This window comes from Peromyscus eremicus, chromosome 12 (assembly GCF_949786415.1).
Source record: "Peromyscus eremicus chromosome 12, PerEre_H2_v1, whole genome shotgun sequence".
Lineage (NCBI taxonomy): Eukaryota > Metazoa > Chordata > Mammalia > Rodentia > Cricetidae > Peromyscus > Peromyscus eremicus.
Genome location: NC_081428.1, coordinates 39,278,207 through 39,303,209, shown reverse-complemented (window position 1 = coordinate 39,303,209; position 25,003 = coordinate 39,278,207). Strand labels below are relative to the sequence as shown.

Below are 25,003 nucleotides of genomic sequence, written 5' to 3'. Positions count from 1 at the left end.
CAGTAGAAATGGATATTTCCATGAGATAATCACACTACATTAAGGGAAGTGGGGATATCCCCACACCCATTCACACCTTGCCAGATACCAGAGAAAAATGGCAGTGCCAAACATGTAAAGGCACAGTAGTGCCAAGAGAGATTCTGGAACCAAAACCCTCAAGGCCTTGCATTCTGATAGGCTGAACTTCTGAAGCTCAATTGCCACCTGTCGCTCCTCTGACATGGCTACTGGCAATATTTATTCCTGCAATGATCCTTAAAAATGTCATTATATGAACATACATGGACATAAATGGAATGCTTATAAATATGCCTATTAATATGAAAAAGATAAGGATACTCAATTACTCCTTCTAATCAGATGAGTGTATCAAAATATGTAAGGGTTGTAAAGGAGCACACCTTTTGGTATTTGTAAGATGAGTATATATGTGTATATAAATGCAATCTAAAACTTTTTTATAAAAGTGGCTAGAATAACAACTATTGAGATTTCTACATAGCAGCAATAAGTAATTTGAAAAAGAAAACCAACACAAATGAACCTGGGGGACACTAAGTAGTAGAAGCCAGGAGGGTAAGGACAAGCACCACAAGCTCTCAGTGCTATATAGACTCTAAAGAAGTTGAGTTCACAACAATAGTGGTTGTCAGGGCCTAGGCAGGGGATTTCATCAGTGCTTCAATATATCTTAAAGGTGCAAGTTTATTAAATAACTAGCATTAGAAGTATCAAACATTGAGAAATGAATGATGGTGAATAATTTTTTTTTTTCATGAGACAGTTAGTAAAACTCTAGTGTGAAATGAAGTAGCTAAAACCAAGGGACACTCTGCCTATAAAGACTCTGATCTTTCCAATATGTGCATATAAAAGTGTTAAAAAACAAAAACTTGAGTATCTTTGTGAACCCTGGATAGAGAAGTCCTTAAATGAGACATAAAAGCCATAAACCACAAAACAAACTAAGTTTGAATTAAATACCACTTATAAAAGACATCACAAACTTAAAAGTCAAGAGCACTTTGGAAGAAGAGGCTTATAACTGAAGTCAAAGGTTAGGATCCAGATTGTGGTAGGTAACAATACAGGGGGATATGTTTTCCCAACATGGATGAAAGAGGACCCATTTAGAGGCTTTCCTATCTGTGGGGTGCCCTGACTACCTACATCTGCTGTCACCACTGCTTTTGACATTAGTAGAAGACAAGGGTTGGAATTAAACAACCAAAAGGATCCAAAGAGAGTTAATATAGATTATTTGTTCCTGGGGTATGTCCTCAAGTTGCAAGGGTTGGATGCTGTAGCAAACAGCCTTCTAAGGACTTAAGACTGTCAGAATCTGTCAGATTCCCAATGGGAAACTATTGGAACATTCCTATATTCATTGTATAACACAGTCACTAGCAGCCACAGGTAACAATTTAAGCTCAATTCAAGGAAGACTTATCAATCAAAAGTTTGACTATAAAGACGTGATTGGGTTGTTGAGGAATTGTAAGATATTGTGCAGGAAGCCAAGACTTTGAACTATGACCATCGTTCAGTCTGCAAGGGAAAGGAAGCAGAGAAGTTTCTAACATGGTGGAAGAAAAGAACAGAGTGAGGACGTTAAAAATAATCATGACCTTCATGATGGGGCAAGCCTGGGGTGACCTTGAATAGTAGGAACCAGAGGAGTACATACCCAGTTTCACTCTCCTCCATCCCTCTCATCTCCCATCAGGGCTCTGGTGGCTGACCCTAGTAGGAAGCCAGACCCAAGGAGTCCTGGTGATAGGTCTCACACAGGGCAGAATGTAGGGTGGAAAATAGAGAGAAGTGAGTACCATGGGATCCTATTATAAATATTATGTATAGTGAACGGTACTAGGTAGCTTAAAACAAAGCATGAGAGTGTGTGTGTGTGTGTGTGTGTGTGTGTGGTGATACTTTGTACTCTAACAAATAAAGCTTTCCTGGAGATCAGAGTGTGGAGCTAGCTACTAGTTAACCATAGAAGCCAGGCAGTGGTGGCACACACCTTTAATCCCAACACTTGGAATCTCACGCGTTTGATCCCAGTACTTGGGAGGCACATGCCTTTAGTCCTAGCCCTAGGGAGGTGGAGACAGGAAGTGATGTGGCTGGGCAGAGAGAGGAATATAAGGTGGGTGGAGACAGGAGCTCAGACCCTTTTCAGGCTGAGGAGTTGGTGAGGTAAGAGGTGGCTGTGGCTTGCTCTTTTGTCTCTCTGACCTTTCAGCACTTATCCTGATATCTGGCTCCAGGTTTTTATTAAGACCAATTAGAATTTGCACTGTGTGTGTATGTATGTGTGTGTGTGTGTGTGTGTGTGTGTGTGTGTGTGTGTGTGTGGCTGATGAGCGCTGGCTAGAATTTATTTGGATTGCAAATATCAAAAGGTGGGAAAGTATTTTCAAAGGTAGAAAAATGACCTAGTACATGCTAAGAGTGTCAAAGCTCCCCCACCAAGTCTTTTGAGCCTTGCTGATGACAGTGAGGAAGACATTGTCACCCTCATTCAGATAGATTTGGGTTGATCTGGATCTTCTTGCTCCTATACATGGAAAGATGGCTAAAACATGTTTATTGCTGTACTTTTTATTTTACTTTTATTGATTCTTTGTGGATTTCATATCATGCATTCCGATCCCACTTATCTCCCTGTCCCCTCTCATCTTCCCTCTGCCCTTGCAACCTCCCCCTCAAACAAAACCAAATTTAAAAGAAAAAAAAAACAAATCAAATAGAAATAGAACAAAAATAAAACAAAAAAGAAGAATCATCTTATTGTGGAAGCTGTAGTGTGGCATGTTGAGACATACAGTTTACCCTTTAATCCGTTCATCTTACTTGCAAATGTTCATTGCCACGAGTTATTGGTCTGGCTCGAGGCTTCTGGTTTCTGCTACACCACTTCACCAATAATGGGCTCTCACTGGGGCTCCTCTTGGATATTCTGTTGTTGTCCTGTGTCATGGAGATCCTGCTGTTTTGGATCTGTAGTTTGGTCCCCTTCACATGCTCCAGCAGTTCATAGATGAGGTGGATGTTGGGTTGGGCCAACTCATAGCCCTGGTTCTGGGCCTGGATGGTAGCTGGGCTGGTCAGCTCGCTAGCTTTCCCTCATCCTCACTACTTGGATGAGCTCTCAAGCACTGCCTTGGCTAGTTTACACAATGCAGCTACGGCAAAGAGCGAGGCGAGTGCTCCTGAGCAGGGCCCTCAGATCTGCGTCCCCTTCACTCACATTGCCAAGGCCAGCTCTACTGTTTTGCCCAGGCAAGGTACAGGGCCCTCTCTCCTGCTTGCTTTAGGGGACATATGGGGGGTGGCTGTCTGTTGCAGTATTTTTTTATGTAGTAAAAGTTCAAGTAAATAAATATGGAAATGATATGACATGTTTCATTTAGATGCTGGAAAAATCATACACATGTACTCATGTATGTATTTAGAGATATAGCTATCTGTATATGGAGAAATCTCATCAGGAAGGGTGGAAGAGAAAAACTTCAGAATGATTAATGCTACAAGAGCATCATTTTCATAAACTAACCCTGAAGCTATGTAAATTGTTTTTGTACTTATAAATGTAGTAAAAGTATAAAAGCCTGGCTGGAAGGCACAGGGCAGATGCCTTCAGTCTGCCTCTGGCTGGAAAAGGAAGGGCAGGGCATATGCATGAGTAGCATCAAGAATACAATGTCTTGGGGGGAAAGAGACAGATTTGTAAACCTCAGAGTGTGGTTCTGCCTGCCGGAGGCCGCTGTGGTGCGGAGACACCCCCCCCCCCCCCCCCCCGCCCCCGGGTGAAGCCACCGTCACCATGTCTGACCAGGAGGCAAAACCTTCAACTGAGGACTTAGGGGATAAGAAGGAAGGAGAATACATTAAACTCAAAGTTATTGGACAGGATAGCAGTGAGATACATTTCAAAGTGAAAATGACAACACATCTCAAGAAACTCAAAGAGTCGTACTGTCAAAGACAGGGAGTTCCAATGAATTCACTCAGGTTTCTCTTTGAAGGTCAGAGAATTGCTGATAATCATACTCCAAAAGAACTTGGAATGGAGGGAGAAGATGTGATTGAAGTTTATCAGGAACAAATGGGGGCTCATTCGAGGGTTTAGATAATTCTTTTTATTTTTTTTCCTTTTCCCTCAATCTTTTTTTATTTTTGAAAATAGTTCTTTTGTAATGTGGTGTTCAAAATGAAAATTGAATACTGGCACTCCATCTCTTTAGAACATCTGGTAATCTGAATTCTAGTGTTCAATATTCATTATTGGTTGTTTTTGTTGTGCTGATTTTTGGTAATCAGACCTCAGATCCCTTAATATTGCCCTTCTTATTTTAAAAGAATTCATGTGTGCACAGAGAGGCCACTCTTTTCAGGACTGTGCATTTTCAGGTTTGTGACAATAAAAAGAACGACCAGTGGGAGCTTTCCTGTGACCTTCCAATTGGCCCTGAAGTTCTAGCATGCGGTTGCTTCACTCCTGGACTGTGATTTTCAGTGGGAGATGGAAGTCTTTCAGAGAACTGAACTGTGGGAAAATGACCTTTCCTCGGCTTGAAGCTACTTTTAAAATCTGAGGGTCTGGACCAAAAGAAGAATATCCCGTTTGTAGTCAAGATAACAGATACAGTGAGAGTAACAACCACCTCCAAAGATGGCTTCACTGGAGAGAAAGAAAGCGTCCTAAGAGTAAGACAGGCGTCTGAAGAGCCCGAGAAAGCTGCCGTTTCCATCAGCAGTTAGTGATAAAGTTACTCATGCAGAAGTGTATGCAACAGACACTGCTCCTTTTGATTCTGTTTGTACTTTCTGGCCTGGGACATGGGTTTTCAAGGGACATCGTCTGTAGCAGCTTCATTAAAATAAACAATATTTGTAAAAAACAAAAAACAAAAACAACAACAACAAAAAAAGAATACAATGTCTTGGGTTGAAGCTGTTGAATGTCCATTTGTTTATGTTCTTAGTAGGTTTAGACAGGTTCCTTTTACATCCTGAAGCAGTATGAACGTCTTTCCAAGAAATCCAGTGACAGCTGACACTATTGCTTACTATCTGGAGGGTAAGTGGGGATTGTATTCTCAGTGTTATCACTCTGTATCCAGGGCAAGTCAGAGAGTTGCTGATTGGAGTAGCCAGGGCCACCCCTGTAGTCCAGTGGGAAGACTGTGTGTTTTGTTTTGTTGTGGTTGTCTGAGTCTTTGAGAGAGCCTTGCATAGCCTGGCTTGAACTTCCTCTGTAACTAATGATTACCTTCAACTTCTGATCCTCTTGCCTCTACTTCTCCTTCCGGGGCTATAGGCATGTACTCTCATGCCAGGCAGAGCCGAGAACATAGGCAAGTGGAAGAATTTAATCCCCTGCTGATGGAGTATGGAGAAGACGAGTGCGGAAATGAATATAGATAACCGAGAGCAGATTATTTAAAACCGATGAGACTTCTTTTCAACTTTGAAGGTGACAGGCTTCTGCAAAAAGAATAATAGTTGGGAAGATAATTAAACATCTCAAAACCTTACAGTTTGTATTGTTAATTGTGCCGTCATTTGTGTTAACTATATATATATATATATATATATATATATATATATATATATATATCTCATCAAACATAATTATTGCCCCAAAGTAGAAGCCAGACAAATTAACTACAAATGTCCATCACTACTAACTTTCTGTCATCGGCCCTTGTCTCAGTTCTTTATCTGTTTCTCCGTGACAGCCCTGAGCTACATGGTTCTCTTCTAGTTCTGTTGAGTTCTGAGACCTCAGCTTCTAATGAGTCCCTTCCAATCTTTTCTGTTCTGCTCCAGGTGCGCTGAGCACCCGCTGTGTGTGGCTCTGAAGCTTTGTGCGCTGTCTCTTTAGATTGAACTGTCTTATGAAAGTGTTTGACACATTTACCCCACCAGTGTCTCCTCACATGAAAACTTCCTAACCTCCTCCTACTTAAATGATTATCGTCCTTACTACATCCAGGGGCTCAACCACCTGCACACACCTTGCCTGAAGTAATGAACGTTTACCTCAGTTTTCCAAGATCTTCTCTTATGGGGACAGAAGTAGAAAGTCTCTTAACTAAAGACCACGCAACTTGTGCCTTTCCTATAAGCTCGCTGCTCAGCAGACCAGGCATCTTGCAGTATCGCAAGTTCATGTTGAAGTCTACATAGATGAACATCGTTCTCCCAAATGCCTCCTCTTTTCATGTTCATCTTCGTCTACCATGATGCCCAGTTAGACTGTCACCTTGAAACTGGATTCTTTGTTTGTATTTCTCATAACCTCCCCCCGCCAGGGTTTATCAATTTTGATTTTTGAATAACCCACAGTTACTCTAGATTTGAGTCAAATGCCAGCATTGTTCACCTGGACCATTTAAGTAGAGAATTTACTAATCTCGTCGTGTTGACTCAGCATCATTCAGAGTGTATTATACCCTGTGATAAGGGCAGCTTTTCAAAATCAAATTCAATGACCTCATACATCCCTAAATCTTTAATCTCTGTTAGTTTAGAATGCTGTCTCTAGGCTAAACACCCAAATCCCTTTCATGGCTTGGAATGCTTTGTAAGTCTGGTTCATTTCCCCTCACACCCTCTGGGTCAGCCACATTCTTATCTAATACTATTTACCCTTTGTTGATGACCGGATTACCTTCTGCATATAGCTGATCCCTGCTCTCCTTTTGGTTTTCTTTGTCTTTGGCGTTTCCTTAGAGAAAAATCTCTCGACTTTCCAGAATCGCTCAAATCCTCCTACTTTAGCTCCGAGAGCACTAGGCACCTGATGCCCATCCTAGTGCACATCACGACTGTAATAGTGTATTTATTTGATTCAAGTGTCTCTCCCTCTAAGATCTGCACTATCTAATACAGTAACCACTAGCCAGATACAGCAATTGAAACTAAACAAAATGAATTCAGTTTCCTAGACACTAGACATTCAAGTGTTCAGGAGCCACATGTGGGTAGCACCTACTGTGTTGGGCAGCATAGAACAATGGGTGTTTCTATTGCTGTACAGAGTGGTATCAGCGTGCCCAGGCTCTGAGCAGAAATGGCCATTTTCTGTTGTCTTTCTTTTTGTCTTTCCTATTGTGTCCTGAGTGCCAAGAGACATATCTGATGACGATTCAAAGCATTCATTAAACAAATGGACAAAATGAGTTGATGAATGAGCTCCTGAGAGGGTTGTAATGACAATGTAGTGCTGTCAAGAATGTTCTAGACTGTGGAAGCTTTGCAGGTCAGCCTTTGTAGGCACTGGTCAGCTCTATGTCTTCCTCAATTATTTTTATGCCTGCATAATACTTTGTTTGCTGATTCAAACTTGCCTTTGGCAAGATACAATCTGGAGACCCTTCATAAACCTTCTACAAGAGGATGCATTATGGGAATAAAAATTAGCTGAGTCCGCACTGCATGGGATTTGGTAGTGAATCCTTGTGCCTGAGATCTGTTCTTATGTCTGCAATTTTTAAATTTTACTTCACTCTATTGTAGTTTAATTTTAGAGAAGTACTGAATTGGCAGAAGTACAGTCTACAAAGCAATTAAGAGGGACTCTGGTCTCATGAAACTCATGCTGACCATAATAATGTTTCTCCTGTTTTGATTAGGCAGCTGGTCAAGTATGGCCATGGGTTGAATCTAGCCTAGTGCCTTGTTGTGTAATTACTTTTATGAGGAAAAGGCACACTCATTTATTTACTGATGTACAGCTGTTTTTCCCTCAAAAAGCAAGGTTGAGCTGTCAGAACATAGACCATGTAGCACATGAAGACTAAAATATTTACTTCCTGGTTTAATTTAGAAAAAAAAAGTGCCATTCCCTGGCTTTAATCCACAAAGGATCAAATATTTATTATGCTGTTCAAACTTAGTTATCAATTAGTGGATAGCACTGACAAAAATAATCATTTGTTTTCTTAACTGCCCATCCTCCTGTCCTCCTCTGCCTCCAAATACTTATATTTTCTAAAGTTGAAAATTACAAAGAAAAATTAGAAACCTGGCCTATCTTTTTGTGAGAACCCAACAAGTGTTCAGTCATGCCAGGGATGTCACAGATGGCACAGGATGAGGCAAGATGCTCTTTCCACGCTGTGTATGTGTGTTGAGAACCTTCAGATTGTGGTGCCCGAGCATGGTGGTGGGTCTGAGACCCATGTCTAAGAGCAGTGGACCTAGAGAAGGAGGCAGAGGACAAGAGAGTCAAGGAGGCATGACTGATGTACAGCGGGGAAAGGGATTAGTGGGTAGGACTGTGAAGGGGAAAACCGTCAATGGAGTAGGGTGAAGGTGAGAACCGGTTCTGACAGATGCCTAGAGAAAGAGAAACTAAGTCAGGAAAACCATGGAAATTTCCCAAGGAAGTCCAGGCCAGAGTCACAGCGCAGTACAGACACTGGGCTTTAAGGAGAACATGTGTAAAACAATATGGAAAAAGGGGAGAGTGGTGGGATGGCCGGGGAAGGGAGGGGGTGGAGGACAGGATGGTAGGAGGGCAGGGGCAGAGGGCAGGAGAGTGGGAGGTAGGGGGCAGGAGGGTGGGAGGCAGGGGACAGGAGGGCAGGGGGCAGGGGGCTGAGTACTTGGCTTAAGCTTCCCATTTAGAGTAGATTTTTACCTCCAAATGAAGTTTTTATCTGGACAGTCACTAGTGAAACTGTCCGGTTGGAAAGAAGACAATGGAGTTTAAACTTTCCATAAGTATACGTGACCCTGATGACATGTGAGCCCGGCTGACCTTGTTTGGGTTTTGCCTCTGCTGTGTGACCGCGGACAGGTTCGCTCATCTGTAAAATGAGGTTAGTCATCCCAGCGCTCTGTAGGGCTGTTGTGAGCAATAAGTCAGCTGCAGCTGAGACATGTACTCCATGTAGAGTGTCACTGCTGTTCATTAAACTGCAGCGCGCGCTCTCACTCTTGCTCCCTCTCCCTTCCTCTCTGCCTATCTTCCCCCCTCCTCCCTCCCTCTTCTCTCTGTTCTTAGATGCCCAGGCTGGATAATTAGAAGAGAAAGCGGAATAAAACTGGATTTGATCATTAAAGGTAAAGTCGTATAGGAATGTGTCTTCTATTAAAGAATCTGTGTTCTTTAAATAGGTGACCACGTACAGTGAGGTATGTCCTTGCTTTTAGGATATTTTTCTCTTTAAATAGGTCATAAAATAGAGACTCATGTTTCTGGCTAGAATCTTCATCTCATTAGTAACAATTCCTGCTTTTTAGAAGAGCAAATATTAATACTGAGCACAAAGGGAATTGATAGGAGAAGTCAAAGGAAAGAACTCAGGCAGGTTATTAGTTTTGTCTTTAAAGGTGTATGTATATGCATAACTTAAAATAATTGTCCTAATTATTATAAGTGTGTGGTTCAGCAGTATTAAGTATTTTCATACTGGGCACAATTCAAGCTCCAGATCCCCTTTCATCCTGCAGAACTGGAACCCAGTACCATTAGGCAATAACTTCCCATCCATCCCTCCCTGAAGCCCCGGGTACCACTAATTTTGTGCTCCAATAATTTTTTAAAAATATGTTGTAATAGTAATAATAAATAATGTAATTATAAATAAATGAACATACACACACATGCCATGGCACCCATGTGGAGGACAGAGGACCACTTGCAGGAGTTGGTTCTAGGTCTCTAGCATGTGGGTTCCAGGAATCAAACTCAGGTTGGCTAGGCTTGGCAGCAGGGCCTTTCCCTACGGCTGGGCCGTCTCACCAGCCCGTGTTTTTACAACGTGAATGACTCTGGGGACCGTGTAGAAGAAGAGCGATTATACGTGGCTGCCTCCTTTTCCTTGGCATACTATCCTCAAGTTTCATTCCTGTTGTAACACAGGCCAGACTTTTCTTCCTTCCCAAGGTAGAATGATAATCCCTGCATGTAGAGACCACACTTGGTCTGTCAACAGATGCTGAGGTCACTTCTACCTTTTGGCTTTTGTAAGCAGAGCTGCTTGTGACCCTACGTGTGTAATGTGTATAATGTGCATTTGTGGGTTTTTCCTACAACGTGAATCTCTTCCTCCCCAGGAGAGTACCATAAGGTTTGGCTCTGAACCAGAAGACTCAGGGTCCCAACCCGATTTCTCCTCTTATTAAGTGCACACTCACAGGCAAGTTCCTGATGTTCTCTGAGCTGAAATTTCTTGTTTCATTCTCTGTAACAAAGAAAAAGGAGATTGGTATGAGTGATCTGGGGAGTTAAATGAGACTTCATTTTCAAGTGTTAGTGTAATGTAAACATAATGTAAATATAATAAATTTGTCGCGATCATCCCCTGCGACATGCCACTTTTTATACTCTGGTCACTTATGCACATTCTCATCCCTTATTCTTGATTTCTTATAAGGAGAGCCACACATGTCTATGAGGCCTGGGAGTGGCTTGCTCCAATTACCACTTATAAAACCAATTCCTCAGGGTCCCAGTAGAGCTGGTCCAATGTTGCTTAACTAAATAACACTGACTAAGAGATTTAGGACTCTTTTGAAAGAACTTTGACATATCCAATGATCTGTACTTTAAACTGCCTTTCTTAAAGGCAGAGGATAGTATTTATTTTTCCATGTCATTGTCAACTATTTGAATTCTGTTCAACACAAACTTTGAGCGGTGCCAGCTTTGACCAACATAAATTCCCTAGGGCCTTGGTTGGGGCAGTTTCTTGATCTTGAGCACATGGAGGAAATGGGCTTTGCACACGCTTGTGCTGGCAGCAAGCATTTGGTTTCACTTCTGGGGGAGGGTCACTGAAATCAATGCCTCTTTGTGGTATAGTCTGCACCCTAAAGAACACTATAGTTTAATGACTATTCCAGTAATGATACGTTTATTTAAATTCAATTTAGTAATATGAGTGCCTAAAAATATCAGTAAAATATAATTTTAAATATTTAGAAGAATGCATAGCAAATATGTAATTTTAGATCTTGGCAAATTATTTTTTTAAAAAAAATGCCAGCTATACCTTGCTTGAAGAATTAACTTTAATGGTTATTTGTTTTGTAGAGAGAAAAATACTTTAAAGAGAATGGCCTGAACTGGCAAGAAAAATAATCCCAAAACAGTATGGTTTAGTAAAACGTTCATGAAAAATCAACAAGCCAATACAAATGACATTTGTTCTTAAGATTTTGCTTATGAAAGAGTATACAACCTAATTTTTTTTACACTGCAGTTCAACAAGATAGTAGCTCTCACCAGAATTAATAAACTAGAGGCCTTATTTATTTTTTTTATTTTTAAAGAAAAACAAATGACCTCACATAGGTGTGGATCACTGTCACTCTCAGGAATCCCATCTCATTGTACATAATGGTTCAGAGAATGCTTGAACTTTTGGATCAGTAACTGACAGATTAGTCGACACTTCCAGAGAAACTATAGCCCATTTACAATGAGTTGTCACAGCTGTGAGCAACAGTACACATGGAAATAGGCTTACTGTGCAGTGGAAGAAGAGAGAACAATTGTAGTGTCATGCCAGCTAGCTTCAGATGGAGACGACCAGAGTTGCCAGGATACATGTGGGTCTACAACAGTAGCAATGTCCAGCAACCAAAACAAAAAATAATTTATTTTGATACTAATTATAAAATTATAAAAGCATACATATTTATAAAAATACTTGGTTAAATGTTTTAAGGTATGTAGGGAACATAAACACTAAATTAAGAATTGATGATATATTTGGGAAGTTAAAGAAGGCTTAGGGAAGGAATATGTACTGTTTTATTTAAAATTATCTACATGAAAGAAACTGCACAGAAGAATCTTATTTTGACAAACAAGTGATACCAATACTTTAGCCATACTTAAAGTAGTATGAAAAAGGAGAATGGGAATCAATAGTATAATCTGGAGTTGAATAGTAAAAATAGAAACATGTTTTCAGAAAGGTTAGGATCAGATCAAACTCAATGCCTTATGCAATTATGGGTGGGTACACAAACAAGTTTGGGTTTTGGCTGGTTCACAAAGACCTGCCTTGGCTCTCTCTGCCATCACAGGAAGTGTTGAAAACTGTTTACTCTGACTTCCTGGATATGCCCTACTTCAACAGTGCCATCCAATCAGCCTCACTGGCATTTCCACGGGCAGCTGTAACACACGTAGCATGAAATGTAGTGCTAATGCTCCTTTCTGATATTTCTTTCGCCCAATCTTTCAATGCTTTAGTGAGCCTTAATTCGATTCTGTAACTACCTATATTTTATCCCTACACAATTGTCCCTGTCTCCATATTTAAAACTCAAATCCAGATATTTCCTCTGAGCTTCAGACATCAAATAGCCAACTGCTCACCTAAAATTGCCACTGGACCACTGATGGGCAAAGCAAAGTCTCGTATTGAGTTAAAGCCCTTTCCATCGCCTACTTCAAAGAGTTCCTGCTGTGAATAGATTCTTACAGGATGCAGGAACCAATGATATCATCTCTCCATATGTACCTACCTACAGCATGAGCATCTCCCCCCTTATGTTCTATAGTCAACATTAGGATAACCTCTTATCTCACCTTGAAATCATATTCAAATTTTAAAAAATTCATTGCTACTTTTAGATTTCTTTTTTCTTTTTTTTTTAAAATACTGGTCCTTGTATTCTATTACCTTCCTTTCCTCAGCACCACTCCTTCTACTCTATCTGTCATCATTGGACACCTACAGTTCCTCCTCTGTCTAACTAAAATAATAAACACAGCACAATTAGAATTAAAACAACTCCTTCAAGGATTGTGACCATTGTACAAAAGCTCCTTAGGGAAGGGGTAGTTAGATGCACTGTTTCACCTTCATTTCCTGACTTGAGTTTCTTGGTCCTCATAGTGTAAAAGCTGTGGTATCTGGCATAGTAAAACATACACATTTGGTCTCAGCTTCTGGTTCCCATTCTTTATACTATGTCCAATGTGATCCTTCAGAGTGAAAAATCTTAATGTTGTACCCCTCCCTAAAGTATCTTCTTCCCAGTGTTTTTTGTGTCTGTCCCATAATCCTTTACTAGATCTATAGGATCTGGCCTCTTTCTATTTGGAAGCCTTTTGTCATGGCAATTTTGTTAAATTTTTTTTTCTATTTTCCTTTCTTTTTGCTTTTATTTATTTAATATATTTTCATTGAAATAGATTCTCATTGTTTCTTCTTCTCTTTCCTCCCTCCAGTCTCACACCAGATACTCTACCTCCAACCCTTCCCATAAATCCTCACTTTTTCTTTGATTATTAAGAAAAGGGCGATGGATCAGATTCTATTTCCTGAAGCTACAAAGACACCATACAGCATTTGAAAGTAGCTGCTGCTGCTGCTGCTTCTTCTTCTTCTTCTTCTTCTTCTTCTTCTTCTTCTTCTTCTTCTTCTTCTTCTTCTGATATGGGAAAATAGTCTTAAGTGGATATTAAGCTTATCAGAACTAAATATGCAGGTATGTTTTTGTTTTTTCCCACATTTTCCTAATTTGGAAAAGCATTCCCTTTGAAAAATAACCAAATCCCTATTCATGCCAGATATCAGGGTCAAATGTAACAACAACAAGGAGATGGGTGGGTGGTTGTGCATGTATACATTGCAAATATATACATACATACATGGTCTCATGAAAAAGCTTCTGCAAAAGAGGTTGGAATATTGAGATGTTGAGATCAGTGAGCCTGGAGTCCCTTGAGGGACTGTGTTTCTGAACAGAGGTGACAGCAAGCATGAAGATCTCATGCAGCTTGGCGTATCTGAGGAATAGATTGCAAAGGAGCTGGTAAGAGGAGGCGAGGCCAGAGATGTGGCAGGGATCAATAGACAAGTGGAGTGCCATGTATGAGATTTTGGTTTTGAACGTGAGAGATCTGGGAAGCCATGAGAAAGTTTTGGACTTTTTGTTTGTTTGTTTTATTTTATTTTTACCTTTAACAGGATCACCCTGGTTGCCGGGGGCCAATTTTTGGAAGTATGAACAAGGGAAATTGGTTAAGAGGTTATCCCCAGAGTTGAGGTTATAGCTCAGTTGGTAGGATGGTTGCCTTGTAAGTATGTAGACCTGAGTTTCATTCCCAGAACCTGCCTTTAAAAAGCCAGCCATGGTGGCATAGGCTTGTAAACCCAGCACTGGGGGCAGACACAGACAAATCCCTAGGGTAGCTGGCCAGTCTTTAGCTTAGCCTCCTTGGTAAGTTCCCAGTCAAAGAGAGACCTTGCTTCAAAAACTAGGTGGATAAGTCTTGTGGAACCACAATCAAGGTTTGTTCCTGGCCTCCACATAAATCTACACACACGCACACGCACACACACACACACACACACACACACACACACACACACACACAGTGCACATATGTGCCAGTGCATGTTTGCTCCCCATTTTTAGATAAGTGTCTCCCCTCTGAACTATCTGATAATAAAATACACCTTCACATAGCTTCCTTTTTCAAAAGACAAATTCTTTCCACGGTTTACTGTCTACCTCATGAAACACAACCCATTTCTCTTTGCTTATGTGTGTATTTTCCTATATGCATTGTCCCCTAAATGTAAAGGTTTATGATAGGATAGTAATATTAGGAGTGGTGGATGATACTTGCATTCTAGATACATTTTAAGATGAAATGTCTGGGATTTGCTGTTGGACTAGAGTTATGAAAGAAAGAGCAGCTGAGGACAGTACACCCCGGCCTGAGCCACTGGAGAGTTGGAAGCAAAGGCTGAAGGAGATGCAGATGGTGAGGCAGGCATTCAGTGAGGCTGTTCCATCCGCTTAGGTTCTTCCATTCTCCCAGTTTCTGGAAAGAATCCTACCATAGACTCATCAGCCGTCTTCATGTTTGGATGAGTACTAGAAGCTGGCTCTCGGGGGTGGAAGGGAATTTCCTAGCATCAAGGGTATTTGGAAAGAGGGATGAGAAGGGGCACTAAATCCAAAACACATCTATTTGGCCGCTTAGACAAGGGCTAGCCCTGTTTGTTAGGAAACATGACTGGCTCTCTAGAGGCCCAACAGCTGTAGGTGATTCCTGACTTGGCAGAAGCTACAGTGGACCTTAGGACTTAAAACTGAATCACAACTTTTGCTTGGTGAAGGCATAGTGCTCCGTGAAATAATGACTCGAATAAGGTCGGAACTGGAAGCATCTTCGGCTAGAGTCTAAAGCTCAGAGTTGGGAGATTGGAGAAGTGCTGTCGTTTCTACATGGGATATAAAGAGCAGCAAAGACAGGATGAGCATCAGGGCCTCTGGTTCCCAGTCCAGTCTCTTCTTGCTGTACCAGTCTGTGAGCAAATGAAAGTCCCAAGTGTGCCCCAATTTGGAGCAAATTACCTGTTCTCAATCAGTAAGTTCACAAAGCTTTTTACCACATCTAACTTTCATTTCATATTCATGGATCCTGCAGCTTTACCCTGAGAATTAAACAGGTCTTTTGGCTGAATCTAAGCAAACAGGAACTATGATAATAGTCCTTGTTTTCCTGTGGATATGGAATATCACTGTCATATTCAGGAAATGATGGATATTAGTAAAGTGATTGGAACAGGGCTGTAGTTAAGGTGTAGAACAGTTAGCACCATGAATATAGGGATGTTAGTCTACAGATGAAGGCTATAGGAATAGTTCTCTGGAGAAATTGCTTCGTCCTTGTCCTGTCAAACTTGCAGTGGAAGAGAAAAAGGCTTAGCTTCAATTTCAGCAACCGTTAGAGGCTTCTGAAAGAGGCACTAAGGTGTAGTGGAGGAAGCCAACTTCTGGGAAAGAAAGAAAAGCATTGTGCCCACCCTGACAAGTAGAGATTTGTTTGTTCACATTGCACTGTTGTAAACACCCAGGGAGAAGTTTTGGAATAGCCCCATACTGGGTATAGGGTCATTTCTGATCACTGGAGTTATTACATCTGTATATTATTGAGAGTTGTTTTCCTCAACTGGACTCTTGCGTCTCTCTCTTCCTCACTTCCTCTCCCCCCTCCTCTTTTTCTCTCACCTTTGAGCTGTCTGTAAAATCAAGTAGAAAGGGACATTCCAGAGTGTGGGCAAACGTACATTTTGTCTTATATATTATCTATAACATCCAACCATAGTTTTCAATTTGATTCTCAACATCATTGAATCTTGAACTTACTAAGATGCAGAGGCTTGCTTAATTATGTGCCAGTTGGCCAGTAGCTGGTGCTTCTTTATTTTTAAAAGGGAAGTATTCTATATCCCTGTGGATTTCTTACCTCAGTGCAGTACTCAGTGACCTCCAAGGAAATAGAATGCATGTGTGTGATCTGGATCCCGAGGAACTAGGAAAGCCCATGATGTAATTCAGGTAGAGTCTGAAGGCTCTAGAGCCAGTGATGTCCATGGCAGGTCAGGTTGGATGTGCCAGCTCAAATAAACAAGAGTGAACCTGCCCTGCCTTGACCTTTTTAGTATATTTGGGTTCTCACAGGAGTGGGTGATACCCACATGGATAGAAGCAGGCCTTATTTCACAAAACATCCTTACAGACACAGCCGGTGTGAACAATTTACCTGGTATCTGAGTATCCCTTAGCCACATCAAACCGACACATAAGATTAAGTTTCATAAATCTCTCTCTGTTAACTTCTTTAACCACACTTGATGTCCAAAACAAGACAAAGCAAAGTCATAATTCTGCTTGACACACTGTAAGTATCCTGTAACTACCAAAATATACTAATTCCCATCCTCAAAGAAGAGATACTATTGTTAAATGTTTATTTTCTCCCTTGGTATCCTATAACTTGAACAATATAATGTAAAGTTAGTAATACTTAAATATTGATATAAAGTCAATATATCTTATGGTGAAAAAATCAGAAAAGAAAGAAAATAGTTCCATGGAGAAAGTTGCCCCAGCCTTAGCAGGCATGACTCCCTTGCTGGGGCTGTGACTTCCTTCAAGATCTAGTCCGCCATTCCATCAAGCTATCTGTCCCAACGTGGTAGGGAGCATGGGGAGATCTTTGCATTTCATGAGAGAAGGTCCACTGACACACTTCTTTGGTGTGTCAGGGTGGAATATTTCCTTCATTTTACCCAGGCTCGTTGCCCTGAGGTCTACGCATTTGTTTCTATGACATAGATCCCCAAGGACTTAGGAAGTGTTGATCCTTTTTCCTTGGAAGCTCCGTGATAAACCTCTGATAAATGAAGGCATTGAGCTAATTTTCTAGGAAATGGTGTGACTTGTTTCTCTTGTTGATGTGGCAGAATCTATGGGGAGAGTATGGCAAGCCATATAAAAGAGCTCACAGGTTAGGCTCTCAGTCCTCTTCTTGGTTGCCTTCAGCTGGATTCTTTTTCATATAATCTGTTGTGTAATTTGATTTAGCTCCTACCCTTTGCGCAGGAACAGGCAGAGCTCTGGATATGTATGGCGTATTTCCCCCAACGCTCTGGTCTCATTCAAAAGGCATGGTATGTGACTGTGTTGTGATGTGTTGGGGAGAAGTATTGGGTTTTTATGTTCTTAAGGGAGGGTATGTTATCCACATGCAGAAGCAAATACATATTTTGATTTCTTCTTAGTACATTCTATGTAAATTGGGGTTTTTCAGTTAAACTTGGAAGATACTACAAGCGTGCAGTGGGTATTCTAGCTGTGTCCAGGCTTTGATCATGATGCTAGGTCCTTGGGGTGCTTGGGAGAAACAGTTTCAAGACAGCTCTTCCCAGGTTTGCTCACTTGCAGCAGCTTGGATAAGAGAGACAATGGTGCTTAATTTTGTCTGAGGTTTTTTTTTTGTTGTTGTTGTTTGTTTGCTTTTTTTTTTGTTTTCTTTGCATGCCATCTGTTTGCCCATCTGGCCTTGATCTAGCCATTTTTTTGTTCTTCCTTTATGAATAACTAATTACAAAGGGTTTTCCACAGGTTAAATGGACCCTAAGCAGCAGCATGATGGTCCTAAGGCAAGCAACGATGGCATAGACAGAGAATATAAAACCTGATGGGATTCGGAGGGAAGCTGATAGCCAAAGCCACACTCTGTCTCTTAGGTTATTCCATATTAAGTCTCTGTTTCCCAGAGGAGACAGAGGGAAGAGGTTTCCTCATCTCTACTTCTGTACTCTAGTCTATAAGAGCCTCATTACCCATGAGATGGAGATGCTTATGCAGGTGGCAGCTTCTTGGGATCTTTCTTCTGCATCCATTCGGTTTTTTGTTTGTTTGTTTTTGTATCTCCTTTTTTGTACTTGGTTATGAGAAAGGTTTAAATGGCATTGGCATAGACTGGTCCTTCAGTTGTGTGGCAGGATGTGCTATTGTGATGGCCTGTCTTCTTAGTTAGAGACTAGAGTCTAGAGATACTTGATTCATATTCAACCAGGACTGGCTTTTGTTGTGCGTGCATGTGCGTGCATATGTGTGTGTGCATGTGTATGTGTGTGTGTGTGTGTGTGTGTGTGTGTGTGTGTGACACACACATGAGAGACCAACTTTACCTCACAATTCTATCATTTACTTAAGAGATCAAGGTAGGGAAAATTACATTGAGAAAGAAGAAAATCGTATTTCCATCAGAATACTTGTTTGGTCAACAAGATGCTGAGTGAACGGGAGGTTTCAGATTCTTATTCTGTACTGACTTGATGACATACCTGCCCTAACCTGGAGTGTTCCCCTCCCCATGCACACATACATATACACATTCACACACAGAAAGGACTGAATCTGTCTTCCCATCAGGGCACACTGACCTGAGATAGTAATTCTCAATTCTTGTTTTCTCCATTTTGACTGTGAAAGGGTTTCTAGAATGTTTATCAGTTGACACTCAGCCTTTTCTCATTCTCACAAGACTGTCATTTATTTTAGACACATTATACTAACAATTTGTATGCCTAAGGAAGCGACTCATCTTGTCAGAACGTCTTTCATATTTACGCTTTCTATTTACGCTTTCAGTCATTATTTGATATGGTTGTGTAAAATTGTATTCTTTCCCCATAGCAATGATTCCCTTTTCGGATCCTTGGACTACCATAGGAATCCCAGGTTTGGCTTCTCAGCCTTGTTGCTTGTCTAGACTTTTAGCTCCTATTGTGAGCTCTATAGCATCCAGGAAAAAGAACTTCTCTGAAGCACCGTGGAAGGCTGCAGGGTCCTTACTGGTATTACTTCTGATGATTTTGGTATTTGCTTTCTGAACTATGAGGTTATTTTACAATTCTTAGCTCACTGCTTTACACACCCATGTGCATACACATGCATGCGTGCACACATGCACACACAGCTGTCTGGGAAGAACTGGCTTTGTTTTACTTGGTTTGTGAATTTCTCAGTTATAGGAACAGCACCCTCTCTGGTCTATTCCCAAGGGGAAAATATTGTATTTAGGTAGTCATGGAAAGTTTCCCTTCTTCCTGTATCCTGAGATGCTCATCCTGAAATGTGACTACTGACAGTATGAGCAGTACTGAGGCATGTAGACACCCCATGGTTATAGGCATTCATTTTCTTTCTTTTTCTTTCTTTCTTTCTTTCTTTCTTTCTTTCTTTCTTTCTTTCTTTCTTTCTTTCTCTCTCTCTCTCTCTCTCTCTCTCTCTCTCTCTCTTCTCTTTCTTTTTCTTTCTTTCTTGGTTTTTCGAGACAGGGTTTCTCTGTGTAGTTTTGGAGTCTGTCCTGAAACTCACTCTGTAGCCCAGGCTGGCCTCAAACTCACAGAGATCCACCTGCCTCTGCCTCCCGAGTGCTGGGATTAAAGGTGTGTGCCACCACCATCCGGCAGCATTCATTTTCTTTAGTACAATATGCACACACAAAACCTTGATGCTTATTATTTTTTTTCAAAGAACTTATATACTGAATTGGTGTTTTGTGCATCCAACTGGATCTATGTTACTTAGTTGCTGGATTTATCAACAATAGCCATCTAGGGAAATCCTAGCCAGCATTTCCAAAGTCATGGGTCTCTCCAGCCTCTGCATACTTTTATTTTTATAAACAATTTAATGTTAGAAGAAGATTCAACAACAAAGCAACTTCATTTTTTAAGGAATTAGAACAAAATGGCCAAGATTGATTGATTAACTATTTTCCTCACAACAACCACATGCCTTACTGTCCCTAACCATTTCTCATTGCAAATTTTAGCAAGCGCTCAACACTGAAGAGTGATGGGGTCTGTCTCTGCAACTGACAGATTGCATTCAGAGGCTGCTGAATGGGAAGGTTTGTACAGAGGAACAAGAAAGATGTGATTGCCTGCCTTTTCTTACCCCATTCCACCCCAGGCACTCCTCTGAGCCCAGTCTCCAGTCTTTATGCTATCTTGCCAGCAAAATTCATCATCTGTTCCCAGGAAATGCTTTTCCCTGAAGGCTAAATGGACACCCAGAAAACAAGGTCTGAATTATCCCATAATGGAGTTTCTTTTCTGTATTTGAAATAATAGACTAGTAGGAAGCATTTTGTTTGCTGTGGAAGTTTATAATTGTATACATTTTCTGCAGTGTTAGGATTAGGTGAGTAGCCAGGGATTTGAGAGCAGTTTGGAAGCACTTTCTGTAAACAACTAGACAAATATTTGGGGGTTCATGGACTATATGATCTCTCTGTAACTATTTATCTTTTCTGTCAAGCAACCATAGATAAAATGACAATACTTTGATAAACATGCATGGTTATAGTCCAATACAATTTTATAGAATTTGCAAAAGCAGACACTGAATCAGATTTGGCCCTGGTTCAGTTTTTCAGCTTCTCTTTAGAGGCCCTGTTTAGGTTGTCATCATTTTTAATTAGATTATATTAAATTGCATAATCTACGAAGTTTCATTATATTCCCATACATGCGTACAATGTACTTTAATCACATTTACCCTGCCATTGTTCCTTCTTAGCGTCTTTCCCCGTTTCTTTTTCCATACCCCTAATAATCCTCATTTTCCTTTCATGCTCTTTTATTTTTCTTCAGATTCCACACATGAGAGAAAATTGATGTTTGTCTTAGTGAGACTAGCATATCTCACTTAGCACGATGACCTGCAAGCCCATTTTGTGTTCCTATAGACAAGGTAATTCCAATCTTTATGGCTGGATTAGATTCACAATGGATATAGACTGCACATTTCTCACCTGTAGCACTATTGATAACTGGTCTGCTTACTCACTTGTTATGGCCAAGATCAGCCTGTGCCTGGCTCCAGTGACCTTTAGGCTCTACCTTAACCTGAGAAACGCCATTTCACAAGCAGCATTTGACTTCATTTTGGGTGCAAACATAGGATGATTCCATACTTAACTAAGCATATAGATGCCACAATCTGTATGGCTCTACCCAGGAGACAGAGACCAATAAATAACACATTCTTTTTTTTTTTTTGGTTTTTCGAGTCAAGGTTTCTCTGTGTAGCTTTGCGCCTCTCCTGGAACTCACTTGGTAGCCCAGGCTGGCCTCGAACTCACAGAGATCCGCCTGGCTCTGCCTCCCGAGTGCTGGGATTAAAGGCGTGCGCCACCACCGCCCGGCAAATAACACATTCTTAAAACTTAAAAGGACGCCACCTTTCAAACATGCTAAAGTAGATTGAGATGATATAAACACATAGTGATACTAAAAATCTGTCAGAAAAACCAATCCTAAGAACTTATGGAGCCCATCACACCAAAGAAAGGTGAAACACCCTCACCTGGACTCCATGAAGAGAACAGAACATATTGTGGTTGTTGGTTATTATTAAATCCTCATAGGATTCATGTAATGTTGACCAAATCTGCCAGTGGATGATTAGTGCCACAGAGTGAGTCTAAAATGATTAAAGATGAACCTGGGCTTAAAATCCAGTTTGGTTATCTTAAGACTTGGATTTTAGAACCCTTGTTAGGAAAATCACCCGAGGGAATTGTTAGTAAATTGCACGTTTTGCAACTCTGTGGGTTTTGTGTCCCAGGGTTCGGGACCAAAACGTTAGTAAATTGATGGTTAAAACTGCAAGGAGACAGTTCAGCCCTGGAGGGTGAAGTATCCCAGACACCTTGAGCTGCTCAGAACAACAGCTCTACCCTGAAGGTGTCCCAGACACCTGGAGCTGTGTAGCACAGCTCTGACAGCTGGGACTGCAAAGAAACAGCCCAACCATGGAAAGGAAATTTTTCTGACTTCTCAGGAGAGTCATGCTTGGAACTGCTTCAGCAAGGAAGGGTATCCTGACTCTTCCCGAAAGTTGGGGTATACCTGGTGTGATGGAGGATGGTCTCCCTGTAGGATATAGCAATCCTGCTACTCTCCTTCAGAGTCTCTACAGCTGAGCATAAGGGGACTTCTTAGCAGAGCTCTGCTTCCTAAGATGTTGCTTCTTTTGCTTCACTCTGTGAAAGGGGAAACCCCTGCAGAAATGTAGCAATCTCCTCCTGCTCCAGAGAAAAGTGTTACTTATAGTTCTCTCTGTCCACTGAGCGATGTCTTAGCAAAGAACTTCTGTTCAGCTCCTCCTTGCCCTGCTCTTTCAGCTTTCTCTCATCCATCTGGGGACATCTCAGCAAGGATCTTCTCTAAGCCAATGAATGAAGATCTTCACACCCAAAAAGCTCTTTTGAGGAAGAAGTTTATTTGGGAAGGAGGAGTCCAGGAGAGTAGCTGCCTCTACCAGGGGGAGAGAACAGGCTCCCTTTTTAACTGACTAGGCAGGGCGGTTTTTCACAGGAAGTCTAGGGGGTGGAGTCAACCATGGGCCCAGGGTTCTACTATGCTGCTCCGTGATTGGTTGGTTTCACAAGTCAGTTGGACAGGAACAGAGATGGCTCTGATCTGAGCTAAACTGTGTTTCTCTCACTGACTTTACTTAGCTTTTTGACACTACCTCTAAGGCCAGGCCACACTGACTCTGATTCTAGGGGCCAAGAGTGTTCCTTTGGTACAGGTTTCAGAGTCAGGGCATGTTTCCTTGGTTCATCTCTCTGGCTCAGGTCCCAAACACAGGCTGTGTTTCTTTCCCTGGTCCTGGGCCCTAGGGCCAGGATTCTGCTGTCCTGCTCTGTGATTGGTTGGTTTCACAAGTCAGTTGGACAGGGGCAGAGATGGCTCTGATTTGAGCCAAACTGTTTCTCTCACTGGCCTGATCTGAGCCATCTTTTTCTAGCTCTGGCCTCCAGGGTCAGGGTGGGTTTCTTTAGCCAGCCCCTTTTCCCTGCAGGAATGGAAGCATGAGGGTCTACTCAGCTATGACTGCAGAGCCAGAGCAAGGATGCTGCCTGCTATCCAGAGTTGATGTGTTCAACAAGCTATTGTACATAGGAAAATGAATAGGTTGGGTGTGTTGGAGTGATCAAGGATGGACTCTTGAATCAGGAGGAACCTGAAGTTCCAGTATTCATCTAACACACTTACAGTGCCATTTTCAATGAGATTATCACCCCCACTTAAAAAATTATGATTTTGGTTTGCCATCCAAGTACATTCATAACATTTTGTAGACTGCGATTATTAAATATCTCCTTTGTTTCATTATTCTTCTGTATGATGTCAAACATTTGATGTCCTTTCTGAAGACCTGAAATAGGTTCAGTGAAAGAGTTCTCTCTTTCTGGATGGTTTTAGGAATGTGAACAAACTCTCATAATCAAAGTTTCTTTTCTGACACTTTGTCCTTATTTCCTATAAATCCTCATGATTGTTGTATCCAGGTATTTTTATTGTCACCCTGTACTCTTCAGGTACCACAATAGGTAGTAGAGACTCAAGATGAAAGATGCTTTCTGTTCACAAGGTGAAGGAAGGAAGGGATTCAGACACTACCATAACTACTGTGATTGTAATTTACATAATGCAACACCTTCTTTACCAGTACAGAGGGAAGAGGGTGATAATTTCTTACCTAGAGACTGTGTCAAATAGAGCTTTTCCTTGAAGCAAATTGTCCAAGGATACATTTTTTTTTTTTTTTGGTTTTTCGAGACAGGGTTTCTCTGTGTAGCTTTGCGCCTTTCCTGGGACTCACTTGGTAGCCTAGGCTGGCCTCGAACTCACAGAGATCCGCCTGGCTCTGCCTCCCGAGTGCTGGGATTAAAGGTGTGCACCACCACCGCCCGGCCAAGGATACATTTTAAAAAATATCCTTAAACCTTCCTTACCTTTTGTGGCTGGAAGTTGATTACCAACCCACTTCCTTTATGAGTTTCGAGTTGAGTCTGGCTCCATTTCCTCCATTTTGTTTGAGTTCATTTTCTATTGATCTGAGTGTGAACATCACAAGATGGACAAGCCATAGGGAGTCTCAAGGGGTTCACCCAGGAGAACTTGCCCCTTGATCCTTCAACTACCACCAGAAACATGAAAACTGAAGATGCTAGAAAATATGGTCCTGACTTATTATGGAAGAGTTTAATTATTTTTGTTCCTTTTGTAAGTGCTTGACATCACTCACATACTGGTAGTCCAATGGAGTAACCCTGAAGCACATTGTTATACAGCTTCCAGTAAAAGCAATATGCCATACTATAAACTAGGGAGCAGAATTCTGAGTTTGGTTAGTGCTCTCTCTGTTTTGTCAATGTTTCCTCTTTGGCTATCTGTCACAAACTTTATTGACAATAAACTATTTGAACAAAATTTAATAAATTTGCCAAACTTAAGAGAAACTAAGGTGAACATTATGTTAGCCGTTGTATTCTTCACTGCAGGACTATACCATGGCTAGACGCAGGTGAGCATTATGTTAGCCGTTGTATTCTTTACTGCAGGAGTATCCCATGGCTAGATGCAGGTGAGCATTATGTTGCAGCTGTATTCTTTACTGCAGGAACATCCCATGGCTACATGCAGGTCCTCGAAGGCTACAGCAATATCATAACAATTATGCTATAGCTTCAGCACTTCTAGATTTTGTTTTATCTAAGTCTGAAAGCAGGCATTCATCTGCTAGAAGGCAACTGTGTGTCCTCCATAGCAAAGGAGCATGAACTGGAAACATCATTGGTCTTTGTTGTTTCTTCATCTCTAAACAGAAAGCAGTGAGTGCTTGT

General features: G+C 41.3%; 1 protein-coding gene and 1 long non-coding RNA gene across 3 annotated transcripts; one reads left to right on the top strand and one right to left on the bottom strand.

The window, feature by feature from the left end:
• Positions 1-3,805: 3,805 nt before the first annotated feature.
• On the top strand, positions 3,806-4,923 carry LOC131922493 (small ubiquitin-related modifier 1-like). The gene has a single exon (XM_059277301.1). The coding sequence runs from the start codon at positions 3,833-3,835 to the stop codon at positions 4,136-4,138; it is 306 nt and encodes a 101-aa protein (XP_059133284.1). The 5' UTR covers positions 3,806-3,832; the 3' UTR covers positions 4,139-4,923.
• A 257-nt stretch (positions 4,924-5,180) lies between these two features.
• LOC131922494 (uncharacterized) lies at positions 5,181-22,972 on the bottom strand. Of its 2 annotated transcripts, none has more exons than XR_009382294.1 (3): positions 22,218-22,972; positions 10,162-10,208; positions 5,181-5,496 (listed from the first exon to the last, which is right to left on the bottom strand). It is a non-coding gene; the product is annotated as an uncharacterized LOC131922494 (long non-coding RNA). The 2 variants fall into 2 exon arrangements; XR_009382293.1 differs by lacking the exon at positions 22,218-22,972 and adding an exon at positions 11,496-11,685.
• Positions 22,973-25,003: the final 2,031 nt, after the last annotated feature.